At 45.1% G+C, this 20,683-nt stretch overlaps 1 protein-coding gene across 1 annotated transcript in view; it reads left to right on the top strand.

The window, feature by feature from the left end:
- The window catches only part of RCL1 (RNA terminal phosphate cyclase like 1), a 534,592-nt gene that overhangs the window by 384,363 nt on the left and 129,546 nt on the right, over positions 1 to 20,683 (top strand). Inside the window, exon 8 of the mRNA XM_069625721.1 lies at positions 16,572 to 16,675. Coding sequence (XP_069481822.1) covers positions 16,572 to 16,675 — 104 coding nt within the window. The remainder of the gene's footprint in view (positions 1 to 16,571; positions 16,676 to 20,683) is intronic.

The following is a 20,683-nucleotide window of genomic DNA, read 5'->3' as shown; positions in this document are numbered from 1 at the left end:
TAGAATCAATTCAGCTTTAAATAGACTCCGAATATCTGTATCCCAATCAAAAACACTGAAAGATATGTTTCACGATTCAACAAGATCGGGCAAATGCAAAATAAATTGAGTGGCTCCTTATTCCCTTTAAAACTGACCAAATGAACGGTAAAAAAATAAAATGGGCATACCCACGCATACTGCGGATTGATTGCCTCCCAGAAAAAACTACAGTGCAAATGTCTCCTTGCAGCCCGAAACCTAGACCCAGGAACAGCTTCTAAGACTGTCCACTTACTGAAACGGAAACACAGCAATTGTGTGAAATCTGTCCTCGCCCAGAATGATGCAGAATCCATGCTCAGGATACTAGGAAACAAAAACACCAGAGATCTTTGGTATTCATCACTGGGAATCCTAGACCGGAATCCCGGTTATTTGCTGACCTCCCGGAAAGAACATGGGTGGAACATTTCACCAAGATCTACAGTGATTCAATAAAAACGAAGGACTTGACTGAGGAAATACCAGAACACAAAAAGATGTGGTATAACAACTGGGACCTAGAAGACATTTTGCATCATATTAGACATCTGAACAGCTCCAGCGCACTGGGACCTGATGGTCTAAGCAATAACACCATCAAACAGCAGCCAGAAGATTAGAATAAATTATGTCTTGAACTTTTTTGCCTTAATTTCTGATCACAAGTACATTCCTCAAACCTGGAAATCTGCTACCTTGATCCCAATATTTAAACGAGGAGAAAGAAATCTGCCTACCAACTACAGACCTCTGCCTATGCTTGACCCTCTTGGCAAAGTATATGCCTCAATTCTTCTAAAAAGGTTAAATGAATGGGCATTCAAAAAGGGCATCTAAGATCTACTCCAGGCTGGATTTGTCAAGAAAATTGGAACCAACATAAACTTGATAATCCTTAATATACTAAAACATGACGTGCATAGAACTGGAACGCAAGCACGTGCTGCTTTCGTGGACTTTCAAATGGCCTTTGACAGTGTTAATATACCTAAACTCTGGAACAAACTACACAATGCCCTGTGGAAATATTAGAGCCAATCAAAGCTCTCTAAAGGGATACCACTGTCCAAGTTCTCCTAACCGCGACCAGAGCTGTTTCATCACCTATTCAAACTGCCAGGGGACTCGAACAAGGATGCCAACTGGCAGCGACTCTTCAACTTTTATCTTTTCGACTTTAAGGAAAGTAAAAATGGAATCATAGCTTGCCTACCAAAACTTACTGGAGTGCAGATACCATACATCTTCTACACTGATGATTTGGTGATCCTCGACAAGGCGCAAATTGGATTTCAGAGGAGGCTACAAGCACTCTAAAAATATGTCGAGGATAACAACTTGACAATAAACACCTCCAAAATGCATATAACGCTAGTAACTACTGAAAAGAACAACAAAGCAAAAACAACTCGGTTATTTCTAGATGGCAAACGACTAGGCAGTCAAAACAACAAAGTACCTAGGTATGTGGCTGAATCAGTCAGAAATCGAAGCCCAGTGGAGTGAAGGACAAAACCTGATCGCTTACTTGGCAAGGCCTATTAATCCACAAATAATATGGCCAGTTTTCTTTGAGACCGATTATTGCCTTTTATAGGCAAAATGTGACGGCCATACTATTGTATGGAAGTGAGTCTCCCCAACACGCTGCACCCAATATGGAACATAGTGGAAGGGATTTTCTGGTGCAAAATACTCTCCCTCCCAAAGTCATATCCAATCCCTAGAATCCGCTAAGAATTGGCAACCCAGTCGCTGGAATCAATTAATACTTGGGAACACATTGCTCTATAGAAAGATCATACTCGATGAAGACATACCAGCAATTTGAATCTTTAAAAACTCCAGTCCAGAGATGGGAAATTCTACTATGGACAGATGGAAAGGATTCTGTCATCAGATTCTTAACAACTATGATATAACCAGCAAACCTCTAATCAACAGACCAATGGAGGCCAAAAACGAATCTGTGAAAAAGACTGGCTAAAAACCACTGAAGAGAAAAACAAATATCATATGTCACTTTATACGGCATTTAATACAAGAGCGCTAAACGAGCTACCCAAATATCTCAGAAAAATTCCCTTGCAAAAGAACTAGAGACACTTTCCAAAGATTCCCCTTTAACATTCTCCTGACTAGAGAATACCTTGTAATGACCAGACAATTGCCAGAAGAGGATCCAGACAAAGTTGAATCACTTGAACACCTTCTAATGGACTGCCCCACCTATCTGATCTAAGAGAAATATTTGGCAATATATTTCCTGCTGAACGAACCCAACACTAACCGTCTGATAAATGGGCACAGATTTTAGGTGCCAACAATGACCTGCTTATATTCAGGACAATGCAATTTTGGGAAAAAATAATTAAAATCTAATGACTGTATTCTAGAAATCCTTGATTGACCAATGGAACTGCATTGCTTAAATACCTCCTCGTTTCTATTTTCATATTTTATATTTTTTATTAACTAATGTGTGAAATGCTAAAAGTTTGAGTACAAACTATAAAACATTAAAATAAAAAAATAAGGCTAGTCTTCAGGCCCTCACCAATAAGAGTGCCTTCCTAGTGGCCATTACCTCCATAAGGGCAGTTGGTGAACTGCAGGCTCTCTAAGTTCAGGAACCATTTGTGACTATTCATAGAGATAAGGTGGTATTGCACACACACCCAGTTTGCGCCTAAATTAATCGCAAAGTTCCACTTGAATCAATCAATAGAACGTACAACTTTCTTTCAGAACCCAACTAACTCAGCAGAAAGAAGCCTCCATGCACTAGATGTTAGGAGAGCAGGGGTATACTACCTTGAAAAGACTAAACCACTAAGAAAGACAAACCAATTATTTGTCTCCGTGGCAGCTGGTAGAGAAGGGACCCTAACTCTTAGCTATTTTCAAGTGGATTGTTAAATGCATCACACTGTGTAACTCCTGCCAAGAGAGACCCACCCTTTACGCCTAGAGCTCAATACTCTAGGCACAGGGGCTACTAAATCCTTTATTGCAAATGTTCTTATAGATTCTATTTGGAACCTGGTGTTCTGTTCATACTTTCACACAACACTACTGCTTAGACACACACTTGAAGTGTGATTCTCAGGTGGGACAAGCGGTGCTAAGACATCTTTTTGCTACTGTTCCTTCACACATCTGCTTAGATTCACTCACGGCCATCCTTCCTCCCCTCTTGCAGTAGAAGGAACATAGACATCTTACACCTTCTTTCTTCTGCACTCTCTCGCACTTCTCTAAGGCTCCCTCACAGCAGAACAAAAACGGATGGGACCTCGACACGTGAAGAATTTTGGGTATACTACACATCTCGATAGGGAAAAGGTTACAGTTGCGTCCATGTCGACGTCCCTTTTCGATCTTCGAAAAAAAGATGTAATACTCTGCGATTACCAGTAGATGTCAGACTATTTACACAGCATGTGAATCTAAGCAGATACAATCAGAAATATTATTACATTGAGCGATGTATGTCTTACCTTTTCTCTCCCAACACTAGGATTTTTAATTGGGTCCCCAGTAGAGGAGCCCACAGTCTTAAGGTGTTTAAAACCTGACTGAGCTTTACTGGTTTTACACCAGCTTAGAGAACCAACAGTGCCCAATGACCTAGAGAGGTTTCCAATGTTCCTGTGTGGGTCAAAGAATGTATATTTGGAATTGAAATGGTAGAGCATGGTTTAGGCTCCCATTTCCCTTTAGCTCTAGTTTTAGTTATGCCAGTTATGCCTTTGTTAGAGGTTGCCCTGCTGACATTAGGACTGGGTCCTCTGTAGAGGAACCCACAGATTTAGAGTTATCTCTTGAGGCAGAAACATTAGCCCTTGCAGTATTCTTATCCATCTCTCCTTTAGGAGCAGTTGGAGTAACAGGCTTGTTAAAAGAAGGCCTAGTTGCCTAGTTAGAAAGTTGTTTAGTCTTCTTATTACTGTTTTGGTTGGTCAGCTTTTCAATCCTTGAAGTTTCCTTCTGGGCACTTCTGAACAAGGAAAAATAATGACGAAATCCAGCAAAAGGTTCTGGTTGAATATCTTACCTAACAACTTGTGCTAAATCACTTTGGGCAAAGGGTGGGAAGCTACCTTCTAGCGGCATGGAGCATGGAATGTGTCAGTATTGCACCATTATCTCACAGGGGACAAGCATTTCCAGTATTCTCTCCCAATCGTTGTCCATATCTTCGAACAAATCACTGTCTGCAACTCCTCTCAAAGGCCGAGTTCAGTCATTGTACAGGACTGTGCGCCATTCAATAGATTGGCTTTCTCCTGCAGATTCCTTATCGGCTAGATATCCATTCCAGCGTCAGCCGCTCAAAACTTTTCGACAGGGGGAGTAGTGCGCATCGACGTGGCCATCAGTTTGCCTTGACTCTATGTTCGGTCATTGACTCCGGGCGTGCCGCCGGTCGTCGTACATATACTGCGTCACTAGCACCCCCCAAACCCCTTCCCCCACCCGTACCTCTGTTCCTTTTTTTCCACACACTCCCCATGCTGCTCTAGAGGAACACTGCATTGATAACTTTGTTTTCACTCAATGTTTTGCCGTTTTTGGGCGTGATGCAAGCTCGACCATGTCTGAGTCACAGTATTCAAACGCTGCAAGGATTGCAGCTCGAAAATGTCTGCGATGGATCCACACGACCTCTGCGTGTGGTGTCTCGGCACCGGTCACGACTGTTGGGCAAAGTTTGTATGCAGTACCCTTTGGGTGCACTACACAGAACTCTGACTACAGGTATAGGAAACTCAACCTTTGGTATAAGCTTGTACTACAGTTTTGTTAGCATGTTGAGCAGCCAGGCTTATATCAAGAGGTGTCATTGTGAGCTGTAGGGGAGTTTCACAGAGATTCACAGTGACAAGTATTCAAATAAACTCGAATAAACAATTATTAATGTATTTATCAGTTAGTTAGAATAAGCCTCTTCAGAAGGGAGCAATATAATAGTAACACACAAATACACTTCAATACTGTACACTCTTAATATTCTAAAATCAGTGACGACCCTTTTGGGATGGCCCACAGACACAACCTACACCCTCCGTTGACTTCCATAGCTAGGGTCCTGGGGACATTAATATCTTACTGTTTGCATTTAGAATACTCTTAGAAGTTGGTAAAAGTAAAAAGCTTATTAGAACAACAAGAGACCACAAATATTCTTTAGCAGGCAAAGACTTTTGGATCCCCTAAGAAGAGTCATTCAGTGCAACAGGCTAAGCCAAAGTCAATGGGCAAAAGTCTTATATGGGATGAAGCACTTCTGGTAGGTAAGTAGAAAAGTCTTTGCACAATGTTTTTAGAAGTCTTTGAAGAAAAGAAGAATCAAATGTAGAGCCACAAGCTGAATAGACTTGAGTAGTAGAAGATGCAAGCAACTCTACAGTAAGAGGTAAGTTCTCTCAGACTTTTTACAGTACCTTTGTATTGAAGAAAAGGTGCAGCAGATGACTTCTGTTCCTGTGCAGCTCTGCCGATCTCACTGTTCCTGGGCTTCAGTCGTGGGGGCAAGAGGTAGGACTTCTGTAGACCCCTGCACTGCAGTGGGGACGGTCATCGCTCGCAACTGGCAATCTTCAAATCAGTGGCTGTTCAGTGTTTCAGCTCCTCGTGTCTACCGCAAATAGCAACACTGAGATTCCTGGCTGTTGAGATGCACTTTCCTTGCTTCTGGGGTCAGCACTCTGTTGAGGGAGCTCAGGCTCGGCCAGTCCTGCTTCCTGGGAGTCCAGAGGATCTTCCTGGAGCTCTAGGCCAGCTTAAAAGCAATGCACACAATCCGGTGTTCCTCTCCCAGTCTATACGGTTTCAAACAACTCTGTGACAATTCAACCAGCTCTGAGAAGGATGTCCAGGTGGCTTACTTTGGAGTTGCTTGGTCCTACCAACTCAAGGGGAGAAGTCCTCCTTGCCGGGGCTTCTCTGTCAATACGAATTTGGAGTTTCAGCACAGCAGCAGAGCTTCACCGGGCAAACCAACAGTCAAGGAGTTACAGCAGGCGTCCTTCAAGTTCTTCGGTTCCTTCGTCCAGTGGCCGACGCTGCCTTCCAAGCCAAAAGCCTCGCCTTTTATGCAGTTCTCTCCCATTCATTCCAGCCTAGCTGACAGTAACCCAGCAGGGTGGTTGTCCTTGCCGGACAGTGAACCGGCCAGTCGCAACAGAGTTCATTTGGGTCTCCTAGGAGACTAAGAGCAGGGAGTTTCGAGCACCTCCCTCACTTCCTGCCTACCCCAGACACCCTGGAGCCAGAGGCGGGCTTCACTTGTGAATCCCGCCAAAGGCAAAGTGAAAAATAGGACCAAACCTGGTTTGGCACGCAGAGTAAATCTCAAGAAGTTCCTTTCCACAAAGAAATGGCGAAAAAAGAAGACTGAGGCCATTTTGACAAAAATGGCTCCCCTGGGTCCTTTTCTGCAGCTGCGAACACAGCCCGTGGTAAATGCGCACCACAGTAGTTAAAACAAAACCACTGCCACCAGCCATTCAGTGAGAAAAGCGTAAATTATACATTTTTACATGAGAAGCTAGACAAAGGGGATACTAGGTAACCCCTCCAGCACCCTGTTGTAAGCTGGTGTGTGGTGGGTCTAGAAAGTTACAAATGTAAGTAAAGTCTATTTCACTTTGCTGCTCTGGGAAACAGTAATTTATCCCAGAGAAGGTATTTAAACCTTTGGGAAATCTGAAAGACTTCCCTGTGCCACTGTACTGAAGGTGCTGTGTGACACCATGTAAAAGATGATGCCCATGTCAAACTCCACAACCAAAAGAAACCGAGTTCAAAATCACATTAAAATACATGAGAGAGTGGGGAAAGGGGTCTCACTCTCTCCAGGTTAAGAAAAGAAAGTCCTCAAAATCCAGCAAAGTTGCTGGGGGTCTCTAAGGTGGAGGGAATTGGCACATTTCTAAGAATTTTCCCTAACAACGACACCGAGAGCTGTATGTCATGTGGCAAAATGAACCCGAAGTCCCTCCGAGAACGGGCGGCGAAGCACGCGGTAGGCCGACCGCACTCCAAATCCCTGGCACGGTCGACCATTGAGTCTTCAGAGGCCGAAACAGGGGGACCTACCCCAGAAAAAGAGGAGAGGTATCAGGGAAAAACTGAAGCAATCTAATTCCTGAAGCCATTCGTCCTTTTCCTCTTCCCAGAAGAAGAAAGGACATCACTGGCGCAAGTGAGATTCTTCTAATGAATGCAGTGAAGTCGTTGGCAGGGCCGACGCCCATGGCTGAATCGGAGGAATTCAAAACCCAGATGTTCAACATGTTTAACAACATGCCGGGTACCGGCGAGCCCTCAGTGCAGCAGGCCCCGATAGCTCCAGTGGCGCTCGGTGATCCTGGCTCAGAGCAAAATCTTGATTGCGTTGGCAGATCCATCTAGCTATGCGCCAAGCAAGGCCGGGTCTCCTTTGGCGCAGTGCTTTCCAGCGCACCTCGAAAACCATGTCTGCGCCGACTGCCAAACTGTCTACCTCCATTCAGCATTCTTTCACGCCAAAATCCAGAACCGACTTTTTCTGCTCCATGGCATACATTTTCGCAGTCGACGACAACCAGGGTGGCTTCAAACCTTTGTATTCAGGGGCTGGTGGAGGATTGAACGGTTTTGTCGACCAGGCAGATCTTGTCGCACTTGCTGAAGGTCTATGCGACGCCATTGGGCTCGACACGTCCCCAGATGTTGAAATGCAGCAGGCCCCATGGCCACACCAATGCCAAATTCAGGGCTTTAGTTGACAGGGTGATGGATACCCTGCAATGGAGTTCTCTGGCCACACTTGACTGACCTCCTTGATGAGGCACCAGCTACGGGGAGGACTATGCCCTTCAACACAGCTGTTGCTGACCCTATCGCCACCTTGTGGCAGCGTCCTTGTACCACACCCCTGCTCAACTCACCTTTTAAAAAAAACAGGCTGCTAAGGGAAGACCCTCCATATCTCTCTTCCTGCCCAACACATGAAGGGTTAGTGGTGCAGGCAGCCACAGTGTCTTCCAGGCCAGCCTCATCCAATCGATAGAGAAGGTGAAAAAGTTGACGCCTTGGCAAAGAAAATCTTTTCCTCAGGCAGTATGGCTTTGAAGGCGGTCAATGTCTCCTGCAGATTCACCAAATATTCTTTCAGTTTGTGGACGGCCATTGGGCAGGCTGCCCAGTATATCCCCGAAGGGGAGCTGCCAGAAGGGTTCCATCAGTTGGTGGACAATGGAAAGGAGGTGGCATGGCAATCTTTGTAGACGGGCCTGGGCGTCGCAGATCGTGGGGTCGGCCACGGTACCCACACACTTCAGGATTCTCACCCAATGTCCAAAATAAACTCCTTGTCATTGCTTTTGGTGAGAATCTATTGGCCACAAGGCCGACGACTCTCTGGAGAAATTCAGAGAGTGCAAGATAGCCGCAAAGTAATTGAGCCTAGCTGTGCAACAGCCGGCCAAGCCTGCCTTTTAGTTTTTCATCAAGGGGTAGAGGCTATTGGCGCTACGTCCCCTGTGGCACGAATGCTCGACCGCAAGCAAGGCAGGGGCAGAGGAGTTTCCCATGCTCCAGAAGGACCTGGGGACCCCTGGAGGACAGCAGCAGTGACTGAGGCTCTGCCCTCAAAGCTGCTTTGGAATCTCCTCCCACGATTCCCCGGTTGGAGGAAGGATATCTGAGCATTGGACTCAATGGCGCAAGATTACCTTCAACGCCTGGGCTCTTCAGCTTGTGCTCGTGCAGTGGGGTTACTGTCTGCCTTTATTAAATAATGCTGGGCAGACTGCCACCACCTTCTCAACAACCAGAACAGGAGCTCCAAGAACCAAGAAGAACTGTGTCCTTGCTTTTGAAGGGTGCTGTGGAAGAGGTACCTCCTGAGCAGAGACGATTGGCCTGGTATTCCCAATATTTCCTGGTACCCAAGAAGTTCCTGAGGAAAGAAAAGTTCAAGATGGTGACATTGAGAGAGATTCTCCATGCTCTTGAGTTGCAAGACTGGCTGGTGTCGATGGATCTGAAGGACGCGTACTTTTATGTGCCGTTCCATCAGAAGCACAGGAAGTTCCTGAGATTCCTCATGGGGGACAAGCAGTACCAATTCAAGATGCTCCCCTTTGGTTTGACCTCCGCTCTGAGGGTCTTCACCAAGCTCATGGCGGTAGTCACGGCTCACCTCGGATGGTCCGGCGTCCACTTGTTTCCGTACCTGGATGACTGGCTTATCAGCGAGAAGTCGACGGGGCAGGTTTTGTCCCATCTCGACACCTGCTCAATACTCTACAGGCTGGGATTCTCCCTGAACTTGCAGAAGCCCCACATACAGCAGCACAGAGGCTCCAGTTCCTCAGGGCAGTCCTCAACACTCGGGTGGGGAAGGTTTTTCCTCCCGAGGAGAGAGTCCCCAGCGTTGCACAGATGGTCCAACTCTTTCAGAACCACGCCACCTTACCAGCGGCGTCCTTCCTCTGCCTCTTAGGTCTCGTGGCCGCCTGCTTTTTTCTAGTACCAAAGACCAGGCTGCGGAGGCGTTGTTGCAATGGCTTCTGTGGGTCAGTGGTCCCAGTACTTCAGCACTTTGTGGGACATTTTCAGAGTGTCCAGGTCTTTTGGTGGGCCAAAAGCAGCAACATATTGGCACGGGACCCCTTCTGGCCTCTGTGGCCCCGGGTCAGGGTGGTCGCGTATGCATCCTTGAAAGTATGGGGGCACTCACTTTCAGGACTTGCAGGTAAGAAGCATTTGGTCAATGATGGAGGCCAGGTGGTACATCAACAGGCTGGAGTTGCGAGCCATCAGGCTAGCCTGAAGACGTTCGCACCCTCTCTGAAGGTGAAGCATGTCCTGATTTTAACGGACAATACAGTGGCCATGCTCTACCTGAACAAGCAGGGTGGTGTGCGCTCCCTCCCACTTTGCAGAGAGGCGATGCAGCTATGGTGCTGGCTATTGGAGAATCTCATTCTCGGTAGTTCATCTAGCAGGTATAGAGAACAGTTTGGCGGATGCTCTGAGCAGGCAGAACACAGTCTCACATGAATGGGAGGTGTGCCAGACAAGTTGTAGAGGAGGTCTTCTCTCTCTGGCCTACCCCAGCAGGGGATTGGTTTACCACAGAAGTCCAACAGGAAGTGCAGACAGTTTTGCGAAAGGGAATTCACAGCAGACAGTGGGCTAGGGGACTGGACTTTCCCCCTCCACTATGCCTTCCCTCCAATTCCCCTCATTCTGTGGGTTCTCAGGAGGTTGAGGAAGAATCCACTCTTCTCCCCTAGTTGGTAACTACTGGGATGTGAGTGCAAGTGTTCCAGTAATGATTATCGTTCTCTACCACTCTTTCTTTACTGGGACAAGTATGAGCGTTCTCGTAAAGATTCCCACTCTTCTCTGGTACCTTTTTTTTTTTAATTTTAATTTTATTTTATTTTTTTAATATATATTTGGTCCCCACTGGGGTGAGTAAGATTCTTCCCTTCGCTACTTTCTGTATCCCTCCCAGGTCTCCCACTTTCTAACTTTGCACGTTATCTTTAGCTTTCATGGTTAGCGTCACCGGGCCTGCAGTCTGGATGGGATCTTCTGTGGCTGTCCGGTTGACTTCTCAACTCCTGTTTCTGGCTCTTCTTCGTTGTGCACGCTTCATGGTGCCCTCAGGTAAGTGGTGTCTGAGTCGATATTGGAATTCGAAGTCCACCGATTCTGTCACGCCACCACTTAGGACTCTGTATCTTACCTGAGACTTTCATCGTTCAATTCCTCTTGCTTTTGGTTTCCACCAGGTAAAGAACGCATGCCAGCTTCCTTCCAGGGTAGGAAATTGCACGACCCTGTCTCTTTCAGCTTCACTCGCACAGCTGACTTAAATTTCCCAGGCTTCTCTCTTACTCAGGACTCCTCTTCTTTGATTTATGTCACCACCGTGGGACTTCCCCGGCACAATGTCAGTTCTTCTTCTTTGTTCTATTGGCAATCTAGATTAGACCAGTGGTTTTCTTCACCTCGGTACCACAGATTCAGGTTTATTCACAGATTCTATCTAGTGAAGGCATGCCCGTGTACGCTCACACCAGAAAAAATACAACCCGCTAGGGAAAAAGGCCCAAGAAACTCTTACAAGGATAACACATTTATTTCCATACAAAAAGGAAAAGCGCCAACAAAGAACTCTGCTGTCACGGGAACCTTTTGCCCTCCGTCCGATTGTGTGACATGTTATAAGCACAAACAGCATCACTGATAACGTAATTACAGATAGGATAATTCTCCAATCCCTAGTGGATGGTACATATAAAAGTAGGGCCTGTTCCATATGGGATACCAGGCCATTGGCCCATCTTCATCTGTCAGTCTTTGCCTGCATGGGCACCGTTGGTCTCGTCATCCGATGCAAGGTTGGCCTAACAATCAATTATACACTAGTGATAGAATAACATTGTTATCATGGCTACACTACACCTGGCATATACATGGAGGGGTTCATGGGAGAGCTGGGGTCACCTTAACTCATTCACTTCACTTTTTCCCAGGCAGATCAGCAACTCCCAAGGTCCTTCACCTTTGTGCTATAATTTAGACGCTACCCTGCACCTCGCTGCACAAATCATGTGACTCACTTGTGAAAGCGCGTAGCAGGGAGTGAGGGCTTGTAACTTCTGCAGAACAAGGGAGAATTTCATGGACTCTGTGGGACCTGGGCGGTGTTCGCTGTCATGCAAGGGGTCTTTTGTTAGAGCATGGAATACGATTCGCTGCGCTAATTCCAACATGGCTGCTAATTCCTAAAATGGCTTCTACATTTGCATCTGTCTACTGCAAGCTCTGGCTTCGCATGGCGTCTTTGTCTACATGACCCACCCCCCCATCTACTCCCTGCATGAGCCCACTAGCGTTTATTTCTCATTCGGTATCATCTAGGGGGGGGGAGGAAAGTCCCTTTCTCCTTCCCAACACTGGCAAGAACAAATATCGACTTATTTGTTTTCTTCCGGTAGATGTTACCAGTAGATTGGTGGTAGTAACTTGGAGCTCTTGTCCCCAGGGGGGCAGTCTCTCCCAGTGAGGTCTCACGCCTCTATCGCTAGGGAGGGCATCGCGTAGTGGGCTCACCTCCCTAGCCTCACAGGGAAAGGTTCCCCCTTGGGGGCATGTGACTGAATCCTGCTATTTATCACAGAGCGGAGGACCCAGTCTTCCCTTGATACTTTTAATTTGGCGGCTGTTTGTGGGCTCTGGGCCCACCACGTCCTATAGGTGGCTGCTCCTACAGGTATGCCTCTTTGTGCGGCCTCTGCCTCGCAGGCCCCTCACGCTGCTTTGCTATTCGGACAGCGTCTCCTTCAGGGCATCTGCTTTCTTCCACGCACAAGCCGGTTCCACTGTTTGGTGCGGCTCTGCCCCTTGCCGACATTCTCATGTCGGAGGCTCACCTTGACGTAGAGTTTCTCCTCCTCCATTCAAGGTTTGTTGGCCCTCTATTCTCGCTCTGAGTTTCAAAAGGGGTGCCAAGCCGGCAGAAAGCTCAACACTACTACCTTGAGACAAACACATAGAAGAAATGTCAGTGTTACCTTGGGACCAACTCATACATGTGATGTCAGTCATTCTTACTCCCATGTAGGCAGATTCTACTTTAGGTTAAGGGAGTTCCCAGTGTGAATGAGAGTCCTTGTCCCCTGAAGGGGAGTCGCTCCCAGTGAGGTCCCTCTTTCCCAAACCCGTAGGGAGGGTTTTGCTGAGCGGGCCCAGCTCCCTAGCCTCAAAGGGGGTTGCGCCCCCTAGGAAAGAAGAGATTTAATCTTCAAATCCATCACAACTCATTGTCCCAATGTGGGCCCGACAAGTGTGATATCCTCCTGTCCTACACTTGTCGCTTCAACCATCAATAAGTATCCAGTATCAACCTGTTGTCCAAACGGTATCAACATAGAACGCACCCCAATCCGCAAGCTATGAACTTGGCAGCCTGGCTTGTTGAGGTCATAACGTTTAGTCCATTAAGCCTACCTTAAGGATGCATGGGCGTACAACATGAGGCAAGGAACCAAAACTTTGCTATTTCAATTAACTGAAAAGGTTTCCTTTATGGTGCAACAAGGTATCAATCAATCAATTGAAATGATTGTTCAACTGCAGATGTTGACACGTACCACCTGTTCTTTTTAGACTGTGGGTTAGTTTACAATTCACTCACAGTACATTTAGCAGCATACACCGCCTTACGGCATTGTCTTGGTGGAGGGTGCCTTTGGTCAAAGCTTTCATGGAAGGGGTAAAATGTTTATATACTGTGGTACTTCCACTGCCAGGCTGGGATCTAAACACTGTTCGACTGAGACTTATGGGCTAGTCATTGCACCCTGTGCCCAAAGCTTCCCTAAACCCTCACTTTCAAAGTGGCTTTCCTCATAGGGATCACATAGATGAGGAGAGTAAGTGAACGCTAAACACTATCAGGAGAAGAACGTTTCGTCACAAAACTGGCAAGTCTATAGAGATACACAATAAATCATTGGTTGTTGGCCACCTTTAATATTATGCTTGTTTCTACATGTGGATGTAGAGATAAGTATGACCTTATCAGGGCCACAACCTATTCCCTGTTAATTACCTTGTGGAACTGCCATTACGAATTCCCCTTTCTACATTGCCATTCTGGTGCAGAAAATGAATAACTACTAGTGAAACACTTAAGTTGAATTTGATTACAAACTCATCCTTAAATGCGACTGCTTAATACAATGTTTACGACTCTGTCTTCATCCAGCCAAAACCTTTCCCACCCGCATGGCGCTTTACAAGGCTAAGGCTAAAGCTATTGTGCTCAATACTTGGTGCCATAGATAAAAATGTGTTTAGTCTGTCTCCATATGCATGTTCTCTATTCAAAGACTTATGTGCCAGCGCTACCTCCCCACATGGGATCCAAAGTACACACACACACACACACGCACTCCTATTACTCAAAACATGCTGGCCATGTCAGAAAAAGAAACAACCCGAGGACGGAGATGTGCGCGGGATCATGGGGTATCTGTACGCCTAGGGTCAGGATAGAAGGCGGGAATGCCCCTGTTGAAGCCCTTTAACTTTGGAAGTGAACGTGTACTTCTCTGGAACAGCCACTAGATGGCAGCCTAGGCAAGGCATGTGCATCTAAACCGATACCAGTCACAGAACGATTACTACTGGATACTTAAATGCCTGAAATAAAGCACTGTCACAGAGAATAGGGTAAGTTACATCCAACTTTACACAGGAAAAATGCAAAAATGTTTCCTCAAAAAATCATGTCCATGAAATGTGAATCTTGGTTGGCTGCCTTCCAGTCATCCACCCCACCCAACCCTTCTTTCCCTTTCCACCCCCATAGGTGGACCGGTCTGCATCCCGGGCATAGGCCCATCTTGCAAAAACTCCATTTCATTTACTCCCAGTGGGAGATGCGTGGCAGAAAGTAGCAGGAAGGAGACAAAATGACAGAGCTTGCCTAGGGCAGAGGGTACCTCCTGCAGACCCCATGTATCCCCAGCAAAATGTGGTGACTTCTTCCTTGCCATAATGTAAGAGTAGGATAGAAGCAAGCAATAACGCCACCAATAGCCTGTCCTACATCTCCCCACTTGTCCCACCTCACTCAAGTTTCAAAGCCAAGGACTTTGAAGCTCAGAAGCACCACAGTGTGTTGCCAGGTGGACCTGGACAGACTACACTCTTGCTGCAGCATTGCTTATAGGGGTGGGAGGGGTCGGGGGTTGTGCCCCTAATCAGCCTGAAGTCACCCCTGCCCTGGGCTCCCGCAGGAACAAGCCGCCTCCCAGCAGTACTAGTACAGCCCCAGCCACTGGGAGGTAGTCTGTTCTGTTATGAAAAAAGTAATACTCAGGATTTCACTTAACTATTTTCTTGCTTGATGAATGAGTTGAACACAGATCAAATACAAACCTGCAATTAATGTTGCTTTAAGGAAGGTAGTTTTAGCTAGATGAACATTTGATCTCTATGAATCGAATAATGGACTGTAACAGACATTGAGGTTCTAATCAAATACAGGGGCAACTTCACAGAAGCTTACTGGTATTAGCACCTGGTATGCATGCCTCAGCCAGTCAGTTCAGAAAGTGGACATTACCCACTTGTAAATCGCTGGCATTCTAACCTCTAAGATTGGCTTTGTGCTCTGCCCAACCCTCGGCCTCAGCATGCCACTCACTGAGCACCCCATCTGCCTCCCCCGTTCCCAATGTGAATCTAGCTGTCTCTACCCACACACGCCTTCCTCCATGCCCTCACCTCCCGACCGGCTACCATTGAAGATGGAGATGGAAAGCTAAGAGTAATGCAGTTACTTTTGGCCACAGGGTCTAGAATCTGGTAAGTTACTTGGAGAAAAAAAACCTGCTTGAAAGTGTACCTCTTGTGTTTTTTTTTTTTTAACCCAGAGGCCATAGATCTATTGATCAGCTCGCCTTTCCAACAAGGACAGAAATTCTTGCATTGAGCAACTATCTGCATTACCAGTCGAATTAACATCAATAGTTTTATGATCAAAATTAAGAATTAAGTTTGAATCGATCAATTTGTCTGAATTTAATTTGTCTTAAAAGACAACTCATGGGAATATTTTTACAGGGGAAAAAATTCTATGGCAGCGCTAAGGTTTTGAGGAAATGCAAAACAAATTATAGTGGCAATTTCTTCTTTCACCATGAGTATTATGGGCGGAAGATTAGAATGAGTTGAAGAACCACAGAGGAAAGCACTGGATATGCATCCAATATTTTTAATTTTTGCTCCATATGAGAGGAATGTCATTGCCTTATAGTGCAGCGAAATACATCTATGCATGGCTTTATCATCCAAAGACCAACAGTTCTTGAAGATGTAATGACACGCGCGTCTCACCCTCTTCGTATCATCAGTGTGGTGTAGTTGATATCTTGTCCTGAAACTTTTCTATTTTGATATGTTTTCTATTGGATAAAAGTATGTGTGTATACCTGTAATGGTGTATTCCCTACTAAATCAAGTATATGTTATATGGTGCATTTAACATAAAACCATTCACTTTTGGGTGTTGCAGACAGTTGGCAAATTGATATGATCATTGCATTGTGCATAAGCAACACTGAACTGGTATATTGTGGTCAATGCAGCAGTGTCTGTCGGAACAGGAATGTTGTTCACTGTATTCTTTGTTCAGTGTTAAAACCACAATATCTGTACCCTTTCCCCACATTGCATGATCTCGCCTGTGTTTTAAGTTTTGCAGCTCTGTTCACAAGTAGTTTGCCTTCTTTCTTGAATTATTTTGTAGTTGAGGAAAAATATATCCTTCCTTGTGCAACTCCTTCATCCCCACAAACTCCTCAGCCACCAATTTCTAAAGCTAATTTCTCAAATCATTCTTTTGAATAGTTGCGAAATTTGCAGTGTGGAAATCGCTTGGCCTCTGTTTGCAAAGCTTGTGCTGGAATGTTTGTTCCTTTTTCTGGTTTGCACAAAGATTAATTATTGAAATGTTGTTTTTACAGGGTGGCTGTGTCGATTCAGTAAATCAGAGCTTAGTTCTGCTCCTCATGACCCTTGGACAGCAGGATGTTTCCAAAGTCCTCTTAGGACCTTTGTCGCCATATACGTAAGTTATCTTTAGTATCGAGGAAATCTACAGCCATAGGTGTAGTATAGGAGACTGCATTGTGTGGTTACTTGTTTACAGTTGGTGCTAGTCTGTTCTTGTGTATAGAAAAATATTTGACATCCTAAATGACACGTGAATGTATTCTGTCCAAGCACTGATTAAGTCGTTTCATGCAAATGAGGAGAACACCATGTATATGCAGTCTGCTTTAAAACGGGCATTCTTGGCTTCCTAGCATTTGTGTTCACTATAATGCGCATGCATGCGTTTATAGAACCTCGCTCATTCAACAATTGCTGACTTCTTGTCTTGTCCCAGTATTCCATGTTTCCAGTCACAAATAATTAGGACGTTTCCGAATTGGTTTGCAAAAGAAGAGCCCTTGAGAAATGGTTGGTGGGATGTTCAGCTTGAAGAAATCTGTCAATGTTCAGAAATTGTTCAGAAGTCGTACATGGCGCAAAGTTTGTTTACATAAATGAAAAGTGAATAGATGTCCAGTGAATTTAGAGTTAAAATTGGGGCAGGGAAATCGTATTACCTGGTTCTGATGGGAAAAGTTAAGAACAGCCATTCTGACAAATCTTGCATTGTATGCACTGCATGGTCTTAATAACTTAATCTACTGACTTATTGGAACGTCTGCATTTTTTCCTGAGAAAGGGGAGTAGTGACTTGCCTTGGATACTGTGGACGGAAATCCCTATGTACCAGCTAGAAAAATGTAAGCTTCCCTTTTTCGGTTATCATGGTACCGGTGCTGGGTACATGGAAGGTACAGTACTGTGATAACTGAAGAATGGTTGTGTCCTCACAAGTCTGCATCCCGCCGATCAATCACCGAGTACAAACAAAACTGGGCTTGGACACACTTCGTCTGGGTGGAAGCATCTGGGACGAGATGGAGTGTCCTGTGACAAGCAGCACTTGTTTGTGTTATAGAGGTATACAATGTTATGAATGTATGCATTTTATTGATTTAACTTTCCTTTGATAGTGAGTTAATCAGTAGTATTTTGAATGTATCACAAAGTGGGGATTTATAAAATAACTTTCTTCAATTGAGTGTAGTACTAACAGAGATGTTTCAAGTTATGTTGATAGTGATATTTGACTAGCAATAGGCACATACTTTGTTCTCCACTTGCTGTAGCATTTAAAATGTTGGTGGGGACCCAAAATGCAAAAAATGTGCTTATATTGCCTATTAGTACCCGGCGAGCTATGCTATGATATGACATGATATGATAGGTTATTTATAACGTGCTTAATACCCAGAGGTTTCTAAGAGCGGACCCAGGGATCGAACCCTTGTTGCTTCGTGTCGTCTTGCTTCCAAGGCGAGCATGTTGCCACTGAGCTATCCTCCGGGACAAAACAATCAATCTGATTGGCCCTCACCGGGTAGTTACCCGACTGGGAATCCCTCTCCCTACTATGTTCCTTTCTTACCCAGTGGTGGTGGGGCAGCCACTCGGCCAATGAGGGGGCTGTGAACGGGGTAATCCCCGCTCCGAGCCACCACATGGCTGGAGGAGGCTGACATCTTCCCCCGCCGCGGATTGAGGTAAGTGTTGTCCCCTTCCCTCGCCCCACCACCCCCCAATCCAAACAATTCCCTCCCAAACAATTCCCTCCCAACCCACCTTCTTTTCTGTCAATTTCGGGAGCGGTCTCGCTGGGACCACTTCTATTCCCAGCGTGTCTGCTCCCGATCCGTGACAGACCGGCATGGAAAGGAAGAAGGGACTACAGTCACTTCTCCCTTTCCATGGCGGCCATTTTGTTTGTTTACCTTTTGCCATTAATTTTGAATGGCCACCATGGAAAGGGAATATGGACTAAAGAAGCAGCCGAAGCGTTTTGGAACCAAAAAACGCTTTGCTCTGGCCTGTAACTATGGGTGCCGGTGCATTACCTGAAGTGGTAATGCCCCCCTGCTCGGGGCCTATTGCTTAAATAAAAACAGCCCATCCCTCCCTTCTTAAAGAGATTCTTCCCCGCCCCAGGTAGATCTTTCTCTGGGCACCAAGAGGTTTGATGGGGAAGGGTAGCTTCACGCTTTAATAACCAAAGGCTTATAGGCTGCTAGGTAGGTAAGGGTGCTGTCTAAATCTCTAACCTGTTCTTAAGTAACATTGTTACAATGGGCAAAATTGAGACCATTTTGCGATGCTGTTTAGGAGATTAAACCCCACACTTAAAAAGGGGCCTCTTTTGATTTCTAGTCCTTTTTAATAGTTAGTGTTTACCATTGATAACTGCCATTACAAATGTTGATGCGGTTCATAACCTTGCTCTTATGTGCTTTTGAGCAGTATTAACCTTGCGGTCATTCCTTTCCCATCTAACCAAAATATCAAGGCTGTTATTTTGCAGTGCATTCATTTACACGTTTCAAGAAAGTACATTGTTCTTAATGGTGTGTACAGTCCTGCAGTTAGCCTTTCACAACCTACGAATCTTTCTGTATTTAGAAATGCCAATTTTCTTGTTGAGCTCTTTCTAAGTAGCCCTCCTACATTCATGCAACTATTCACATATTAAACCTCTTTTTGTTCTTCTAACGGGACCTCGGAAATCCTGATTTTTAGATGAGGTTGGGTATTAGCCAGTTAATGCAAGAGGGTCAGGGGGACCTACGAAGGCCAAAGATTAAAGGCTGAAGTCTGATGCAGCACATCTTTGGAGCGATTACTGCAAGAGTTAATGGAGTTATTGCCACCACTTCAGACCACCATGAATAACTGCTTTAAGGTGAACAGGCAGGCAGGTTCTGGTAGATCATAGAAGAATTGTAATGTAACCCCTGCAAGTGTCAAGAAACCAGCGCACACTTGGTCAGGCTTTTTGTGTAATTATTTGTAGCCTGTATGATCAAGTGCTATCCTTGCTCAACTAGGTATTTTATAAGTCTCAGGCCTACGGTACATATCATGCCTATAATGTAACTGAATATGTTCTGTGCCAAAAATTAAATGAGCCTTGAAAAGGAAACCTGTAAGGGGTGAAATGGCAGGCTGTGGATGTAAAATGATCAGTTCGATAAACTGGGCTAGTGCCCCAGGATTATAATTTATCATAGCAAGGAATAGTCGGCTTCTAAAGAAGAAAACCTTGCCTAAAAATTGAGTGGAACATAAGGTGACAAAATTAGATGTGGAACTGACAGGAGATTTCGTTTTAGAAGTAACTGCTGCATATCATTGGCTGCTGGGAGCAGGGTAATCTTAAAATTCCAAAGGTCGGGTTCTCCTCGACTAGGTCCTAATATAGCACACATGAAAAGGTGACCTGTGTCTCTAGTTCTTGCAAAATAACAATGTTGCTGCTGTTTAACATGCTCACCAAATTCTGGTTTCTACCCTGACACCGCTGAATAATCTAAATCCCTGCAGAAGAATATTTGAAATGGGAACACAGAAATGAAGGACAAGATCCTTAATATAGAAGAATATCTAAATGTATTAAGCAATGAGAGAAACAAAGAACTGTTAGAGGGGTTCGGAGCTGCAAAAAGATCTGAAATGAAATCCAGATCCAGAGTTTGGTCTGGCGGGGGACAAATCAGCCCACAGACATCTGTTGTAAAGGCTCCCCTATAGACTGGGATAAGAAAAGGTCTTGGTCAAGCAAGTCTAATGTTTCAAACGCAGCTGCCCAAAATAACCCACATCATTTAGATATCATCTGATAGCCGATTGGTCTTAAACAATTACATTCTTAAGGTGACAATGCTATATTTACCCTGTTAAGTAACCAATATTAAAACCACTTGGAATGGACTTGAAATATACATTTAATAGAATTTAGATGTCCGCTGATTTAGTCATTACAGGAAGTATTTGGTGGCATTCAGACCCATAACATGACAAGAAAAATATATTTAAGAAGATTAATATAAAATATGATGAGGAGCGAGCCCAGCAAATCACAGGAAGGGAAGTTGCATAGTAGCCTATTATGGCCCGATCAACGATTATCCTACCATTTAACGTCACCATG

Source organism: Ambystoma mexicanum, chromosome 6p, assembly GCF_040938575.1.
Source record: "Ambystoma mexicanum isolate Mex_15411 chromosome 6p, UKY_AmexF1_1, whole genome shotgun sequence".
NCBI classification, from domain to species: Eukaryota; Metazoa; Chordata; class Amphibia; order Caudata; family Ambystomatidae; genus Ambystoma; species Ambystoma mexicanum.
Note: the sequence above shows the minus strand (reverse complement) of the source record. Positions and strands in the feature narration are given on the sequence as shown.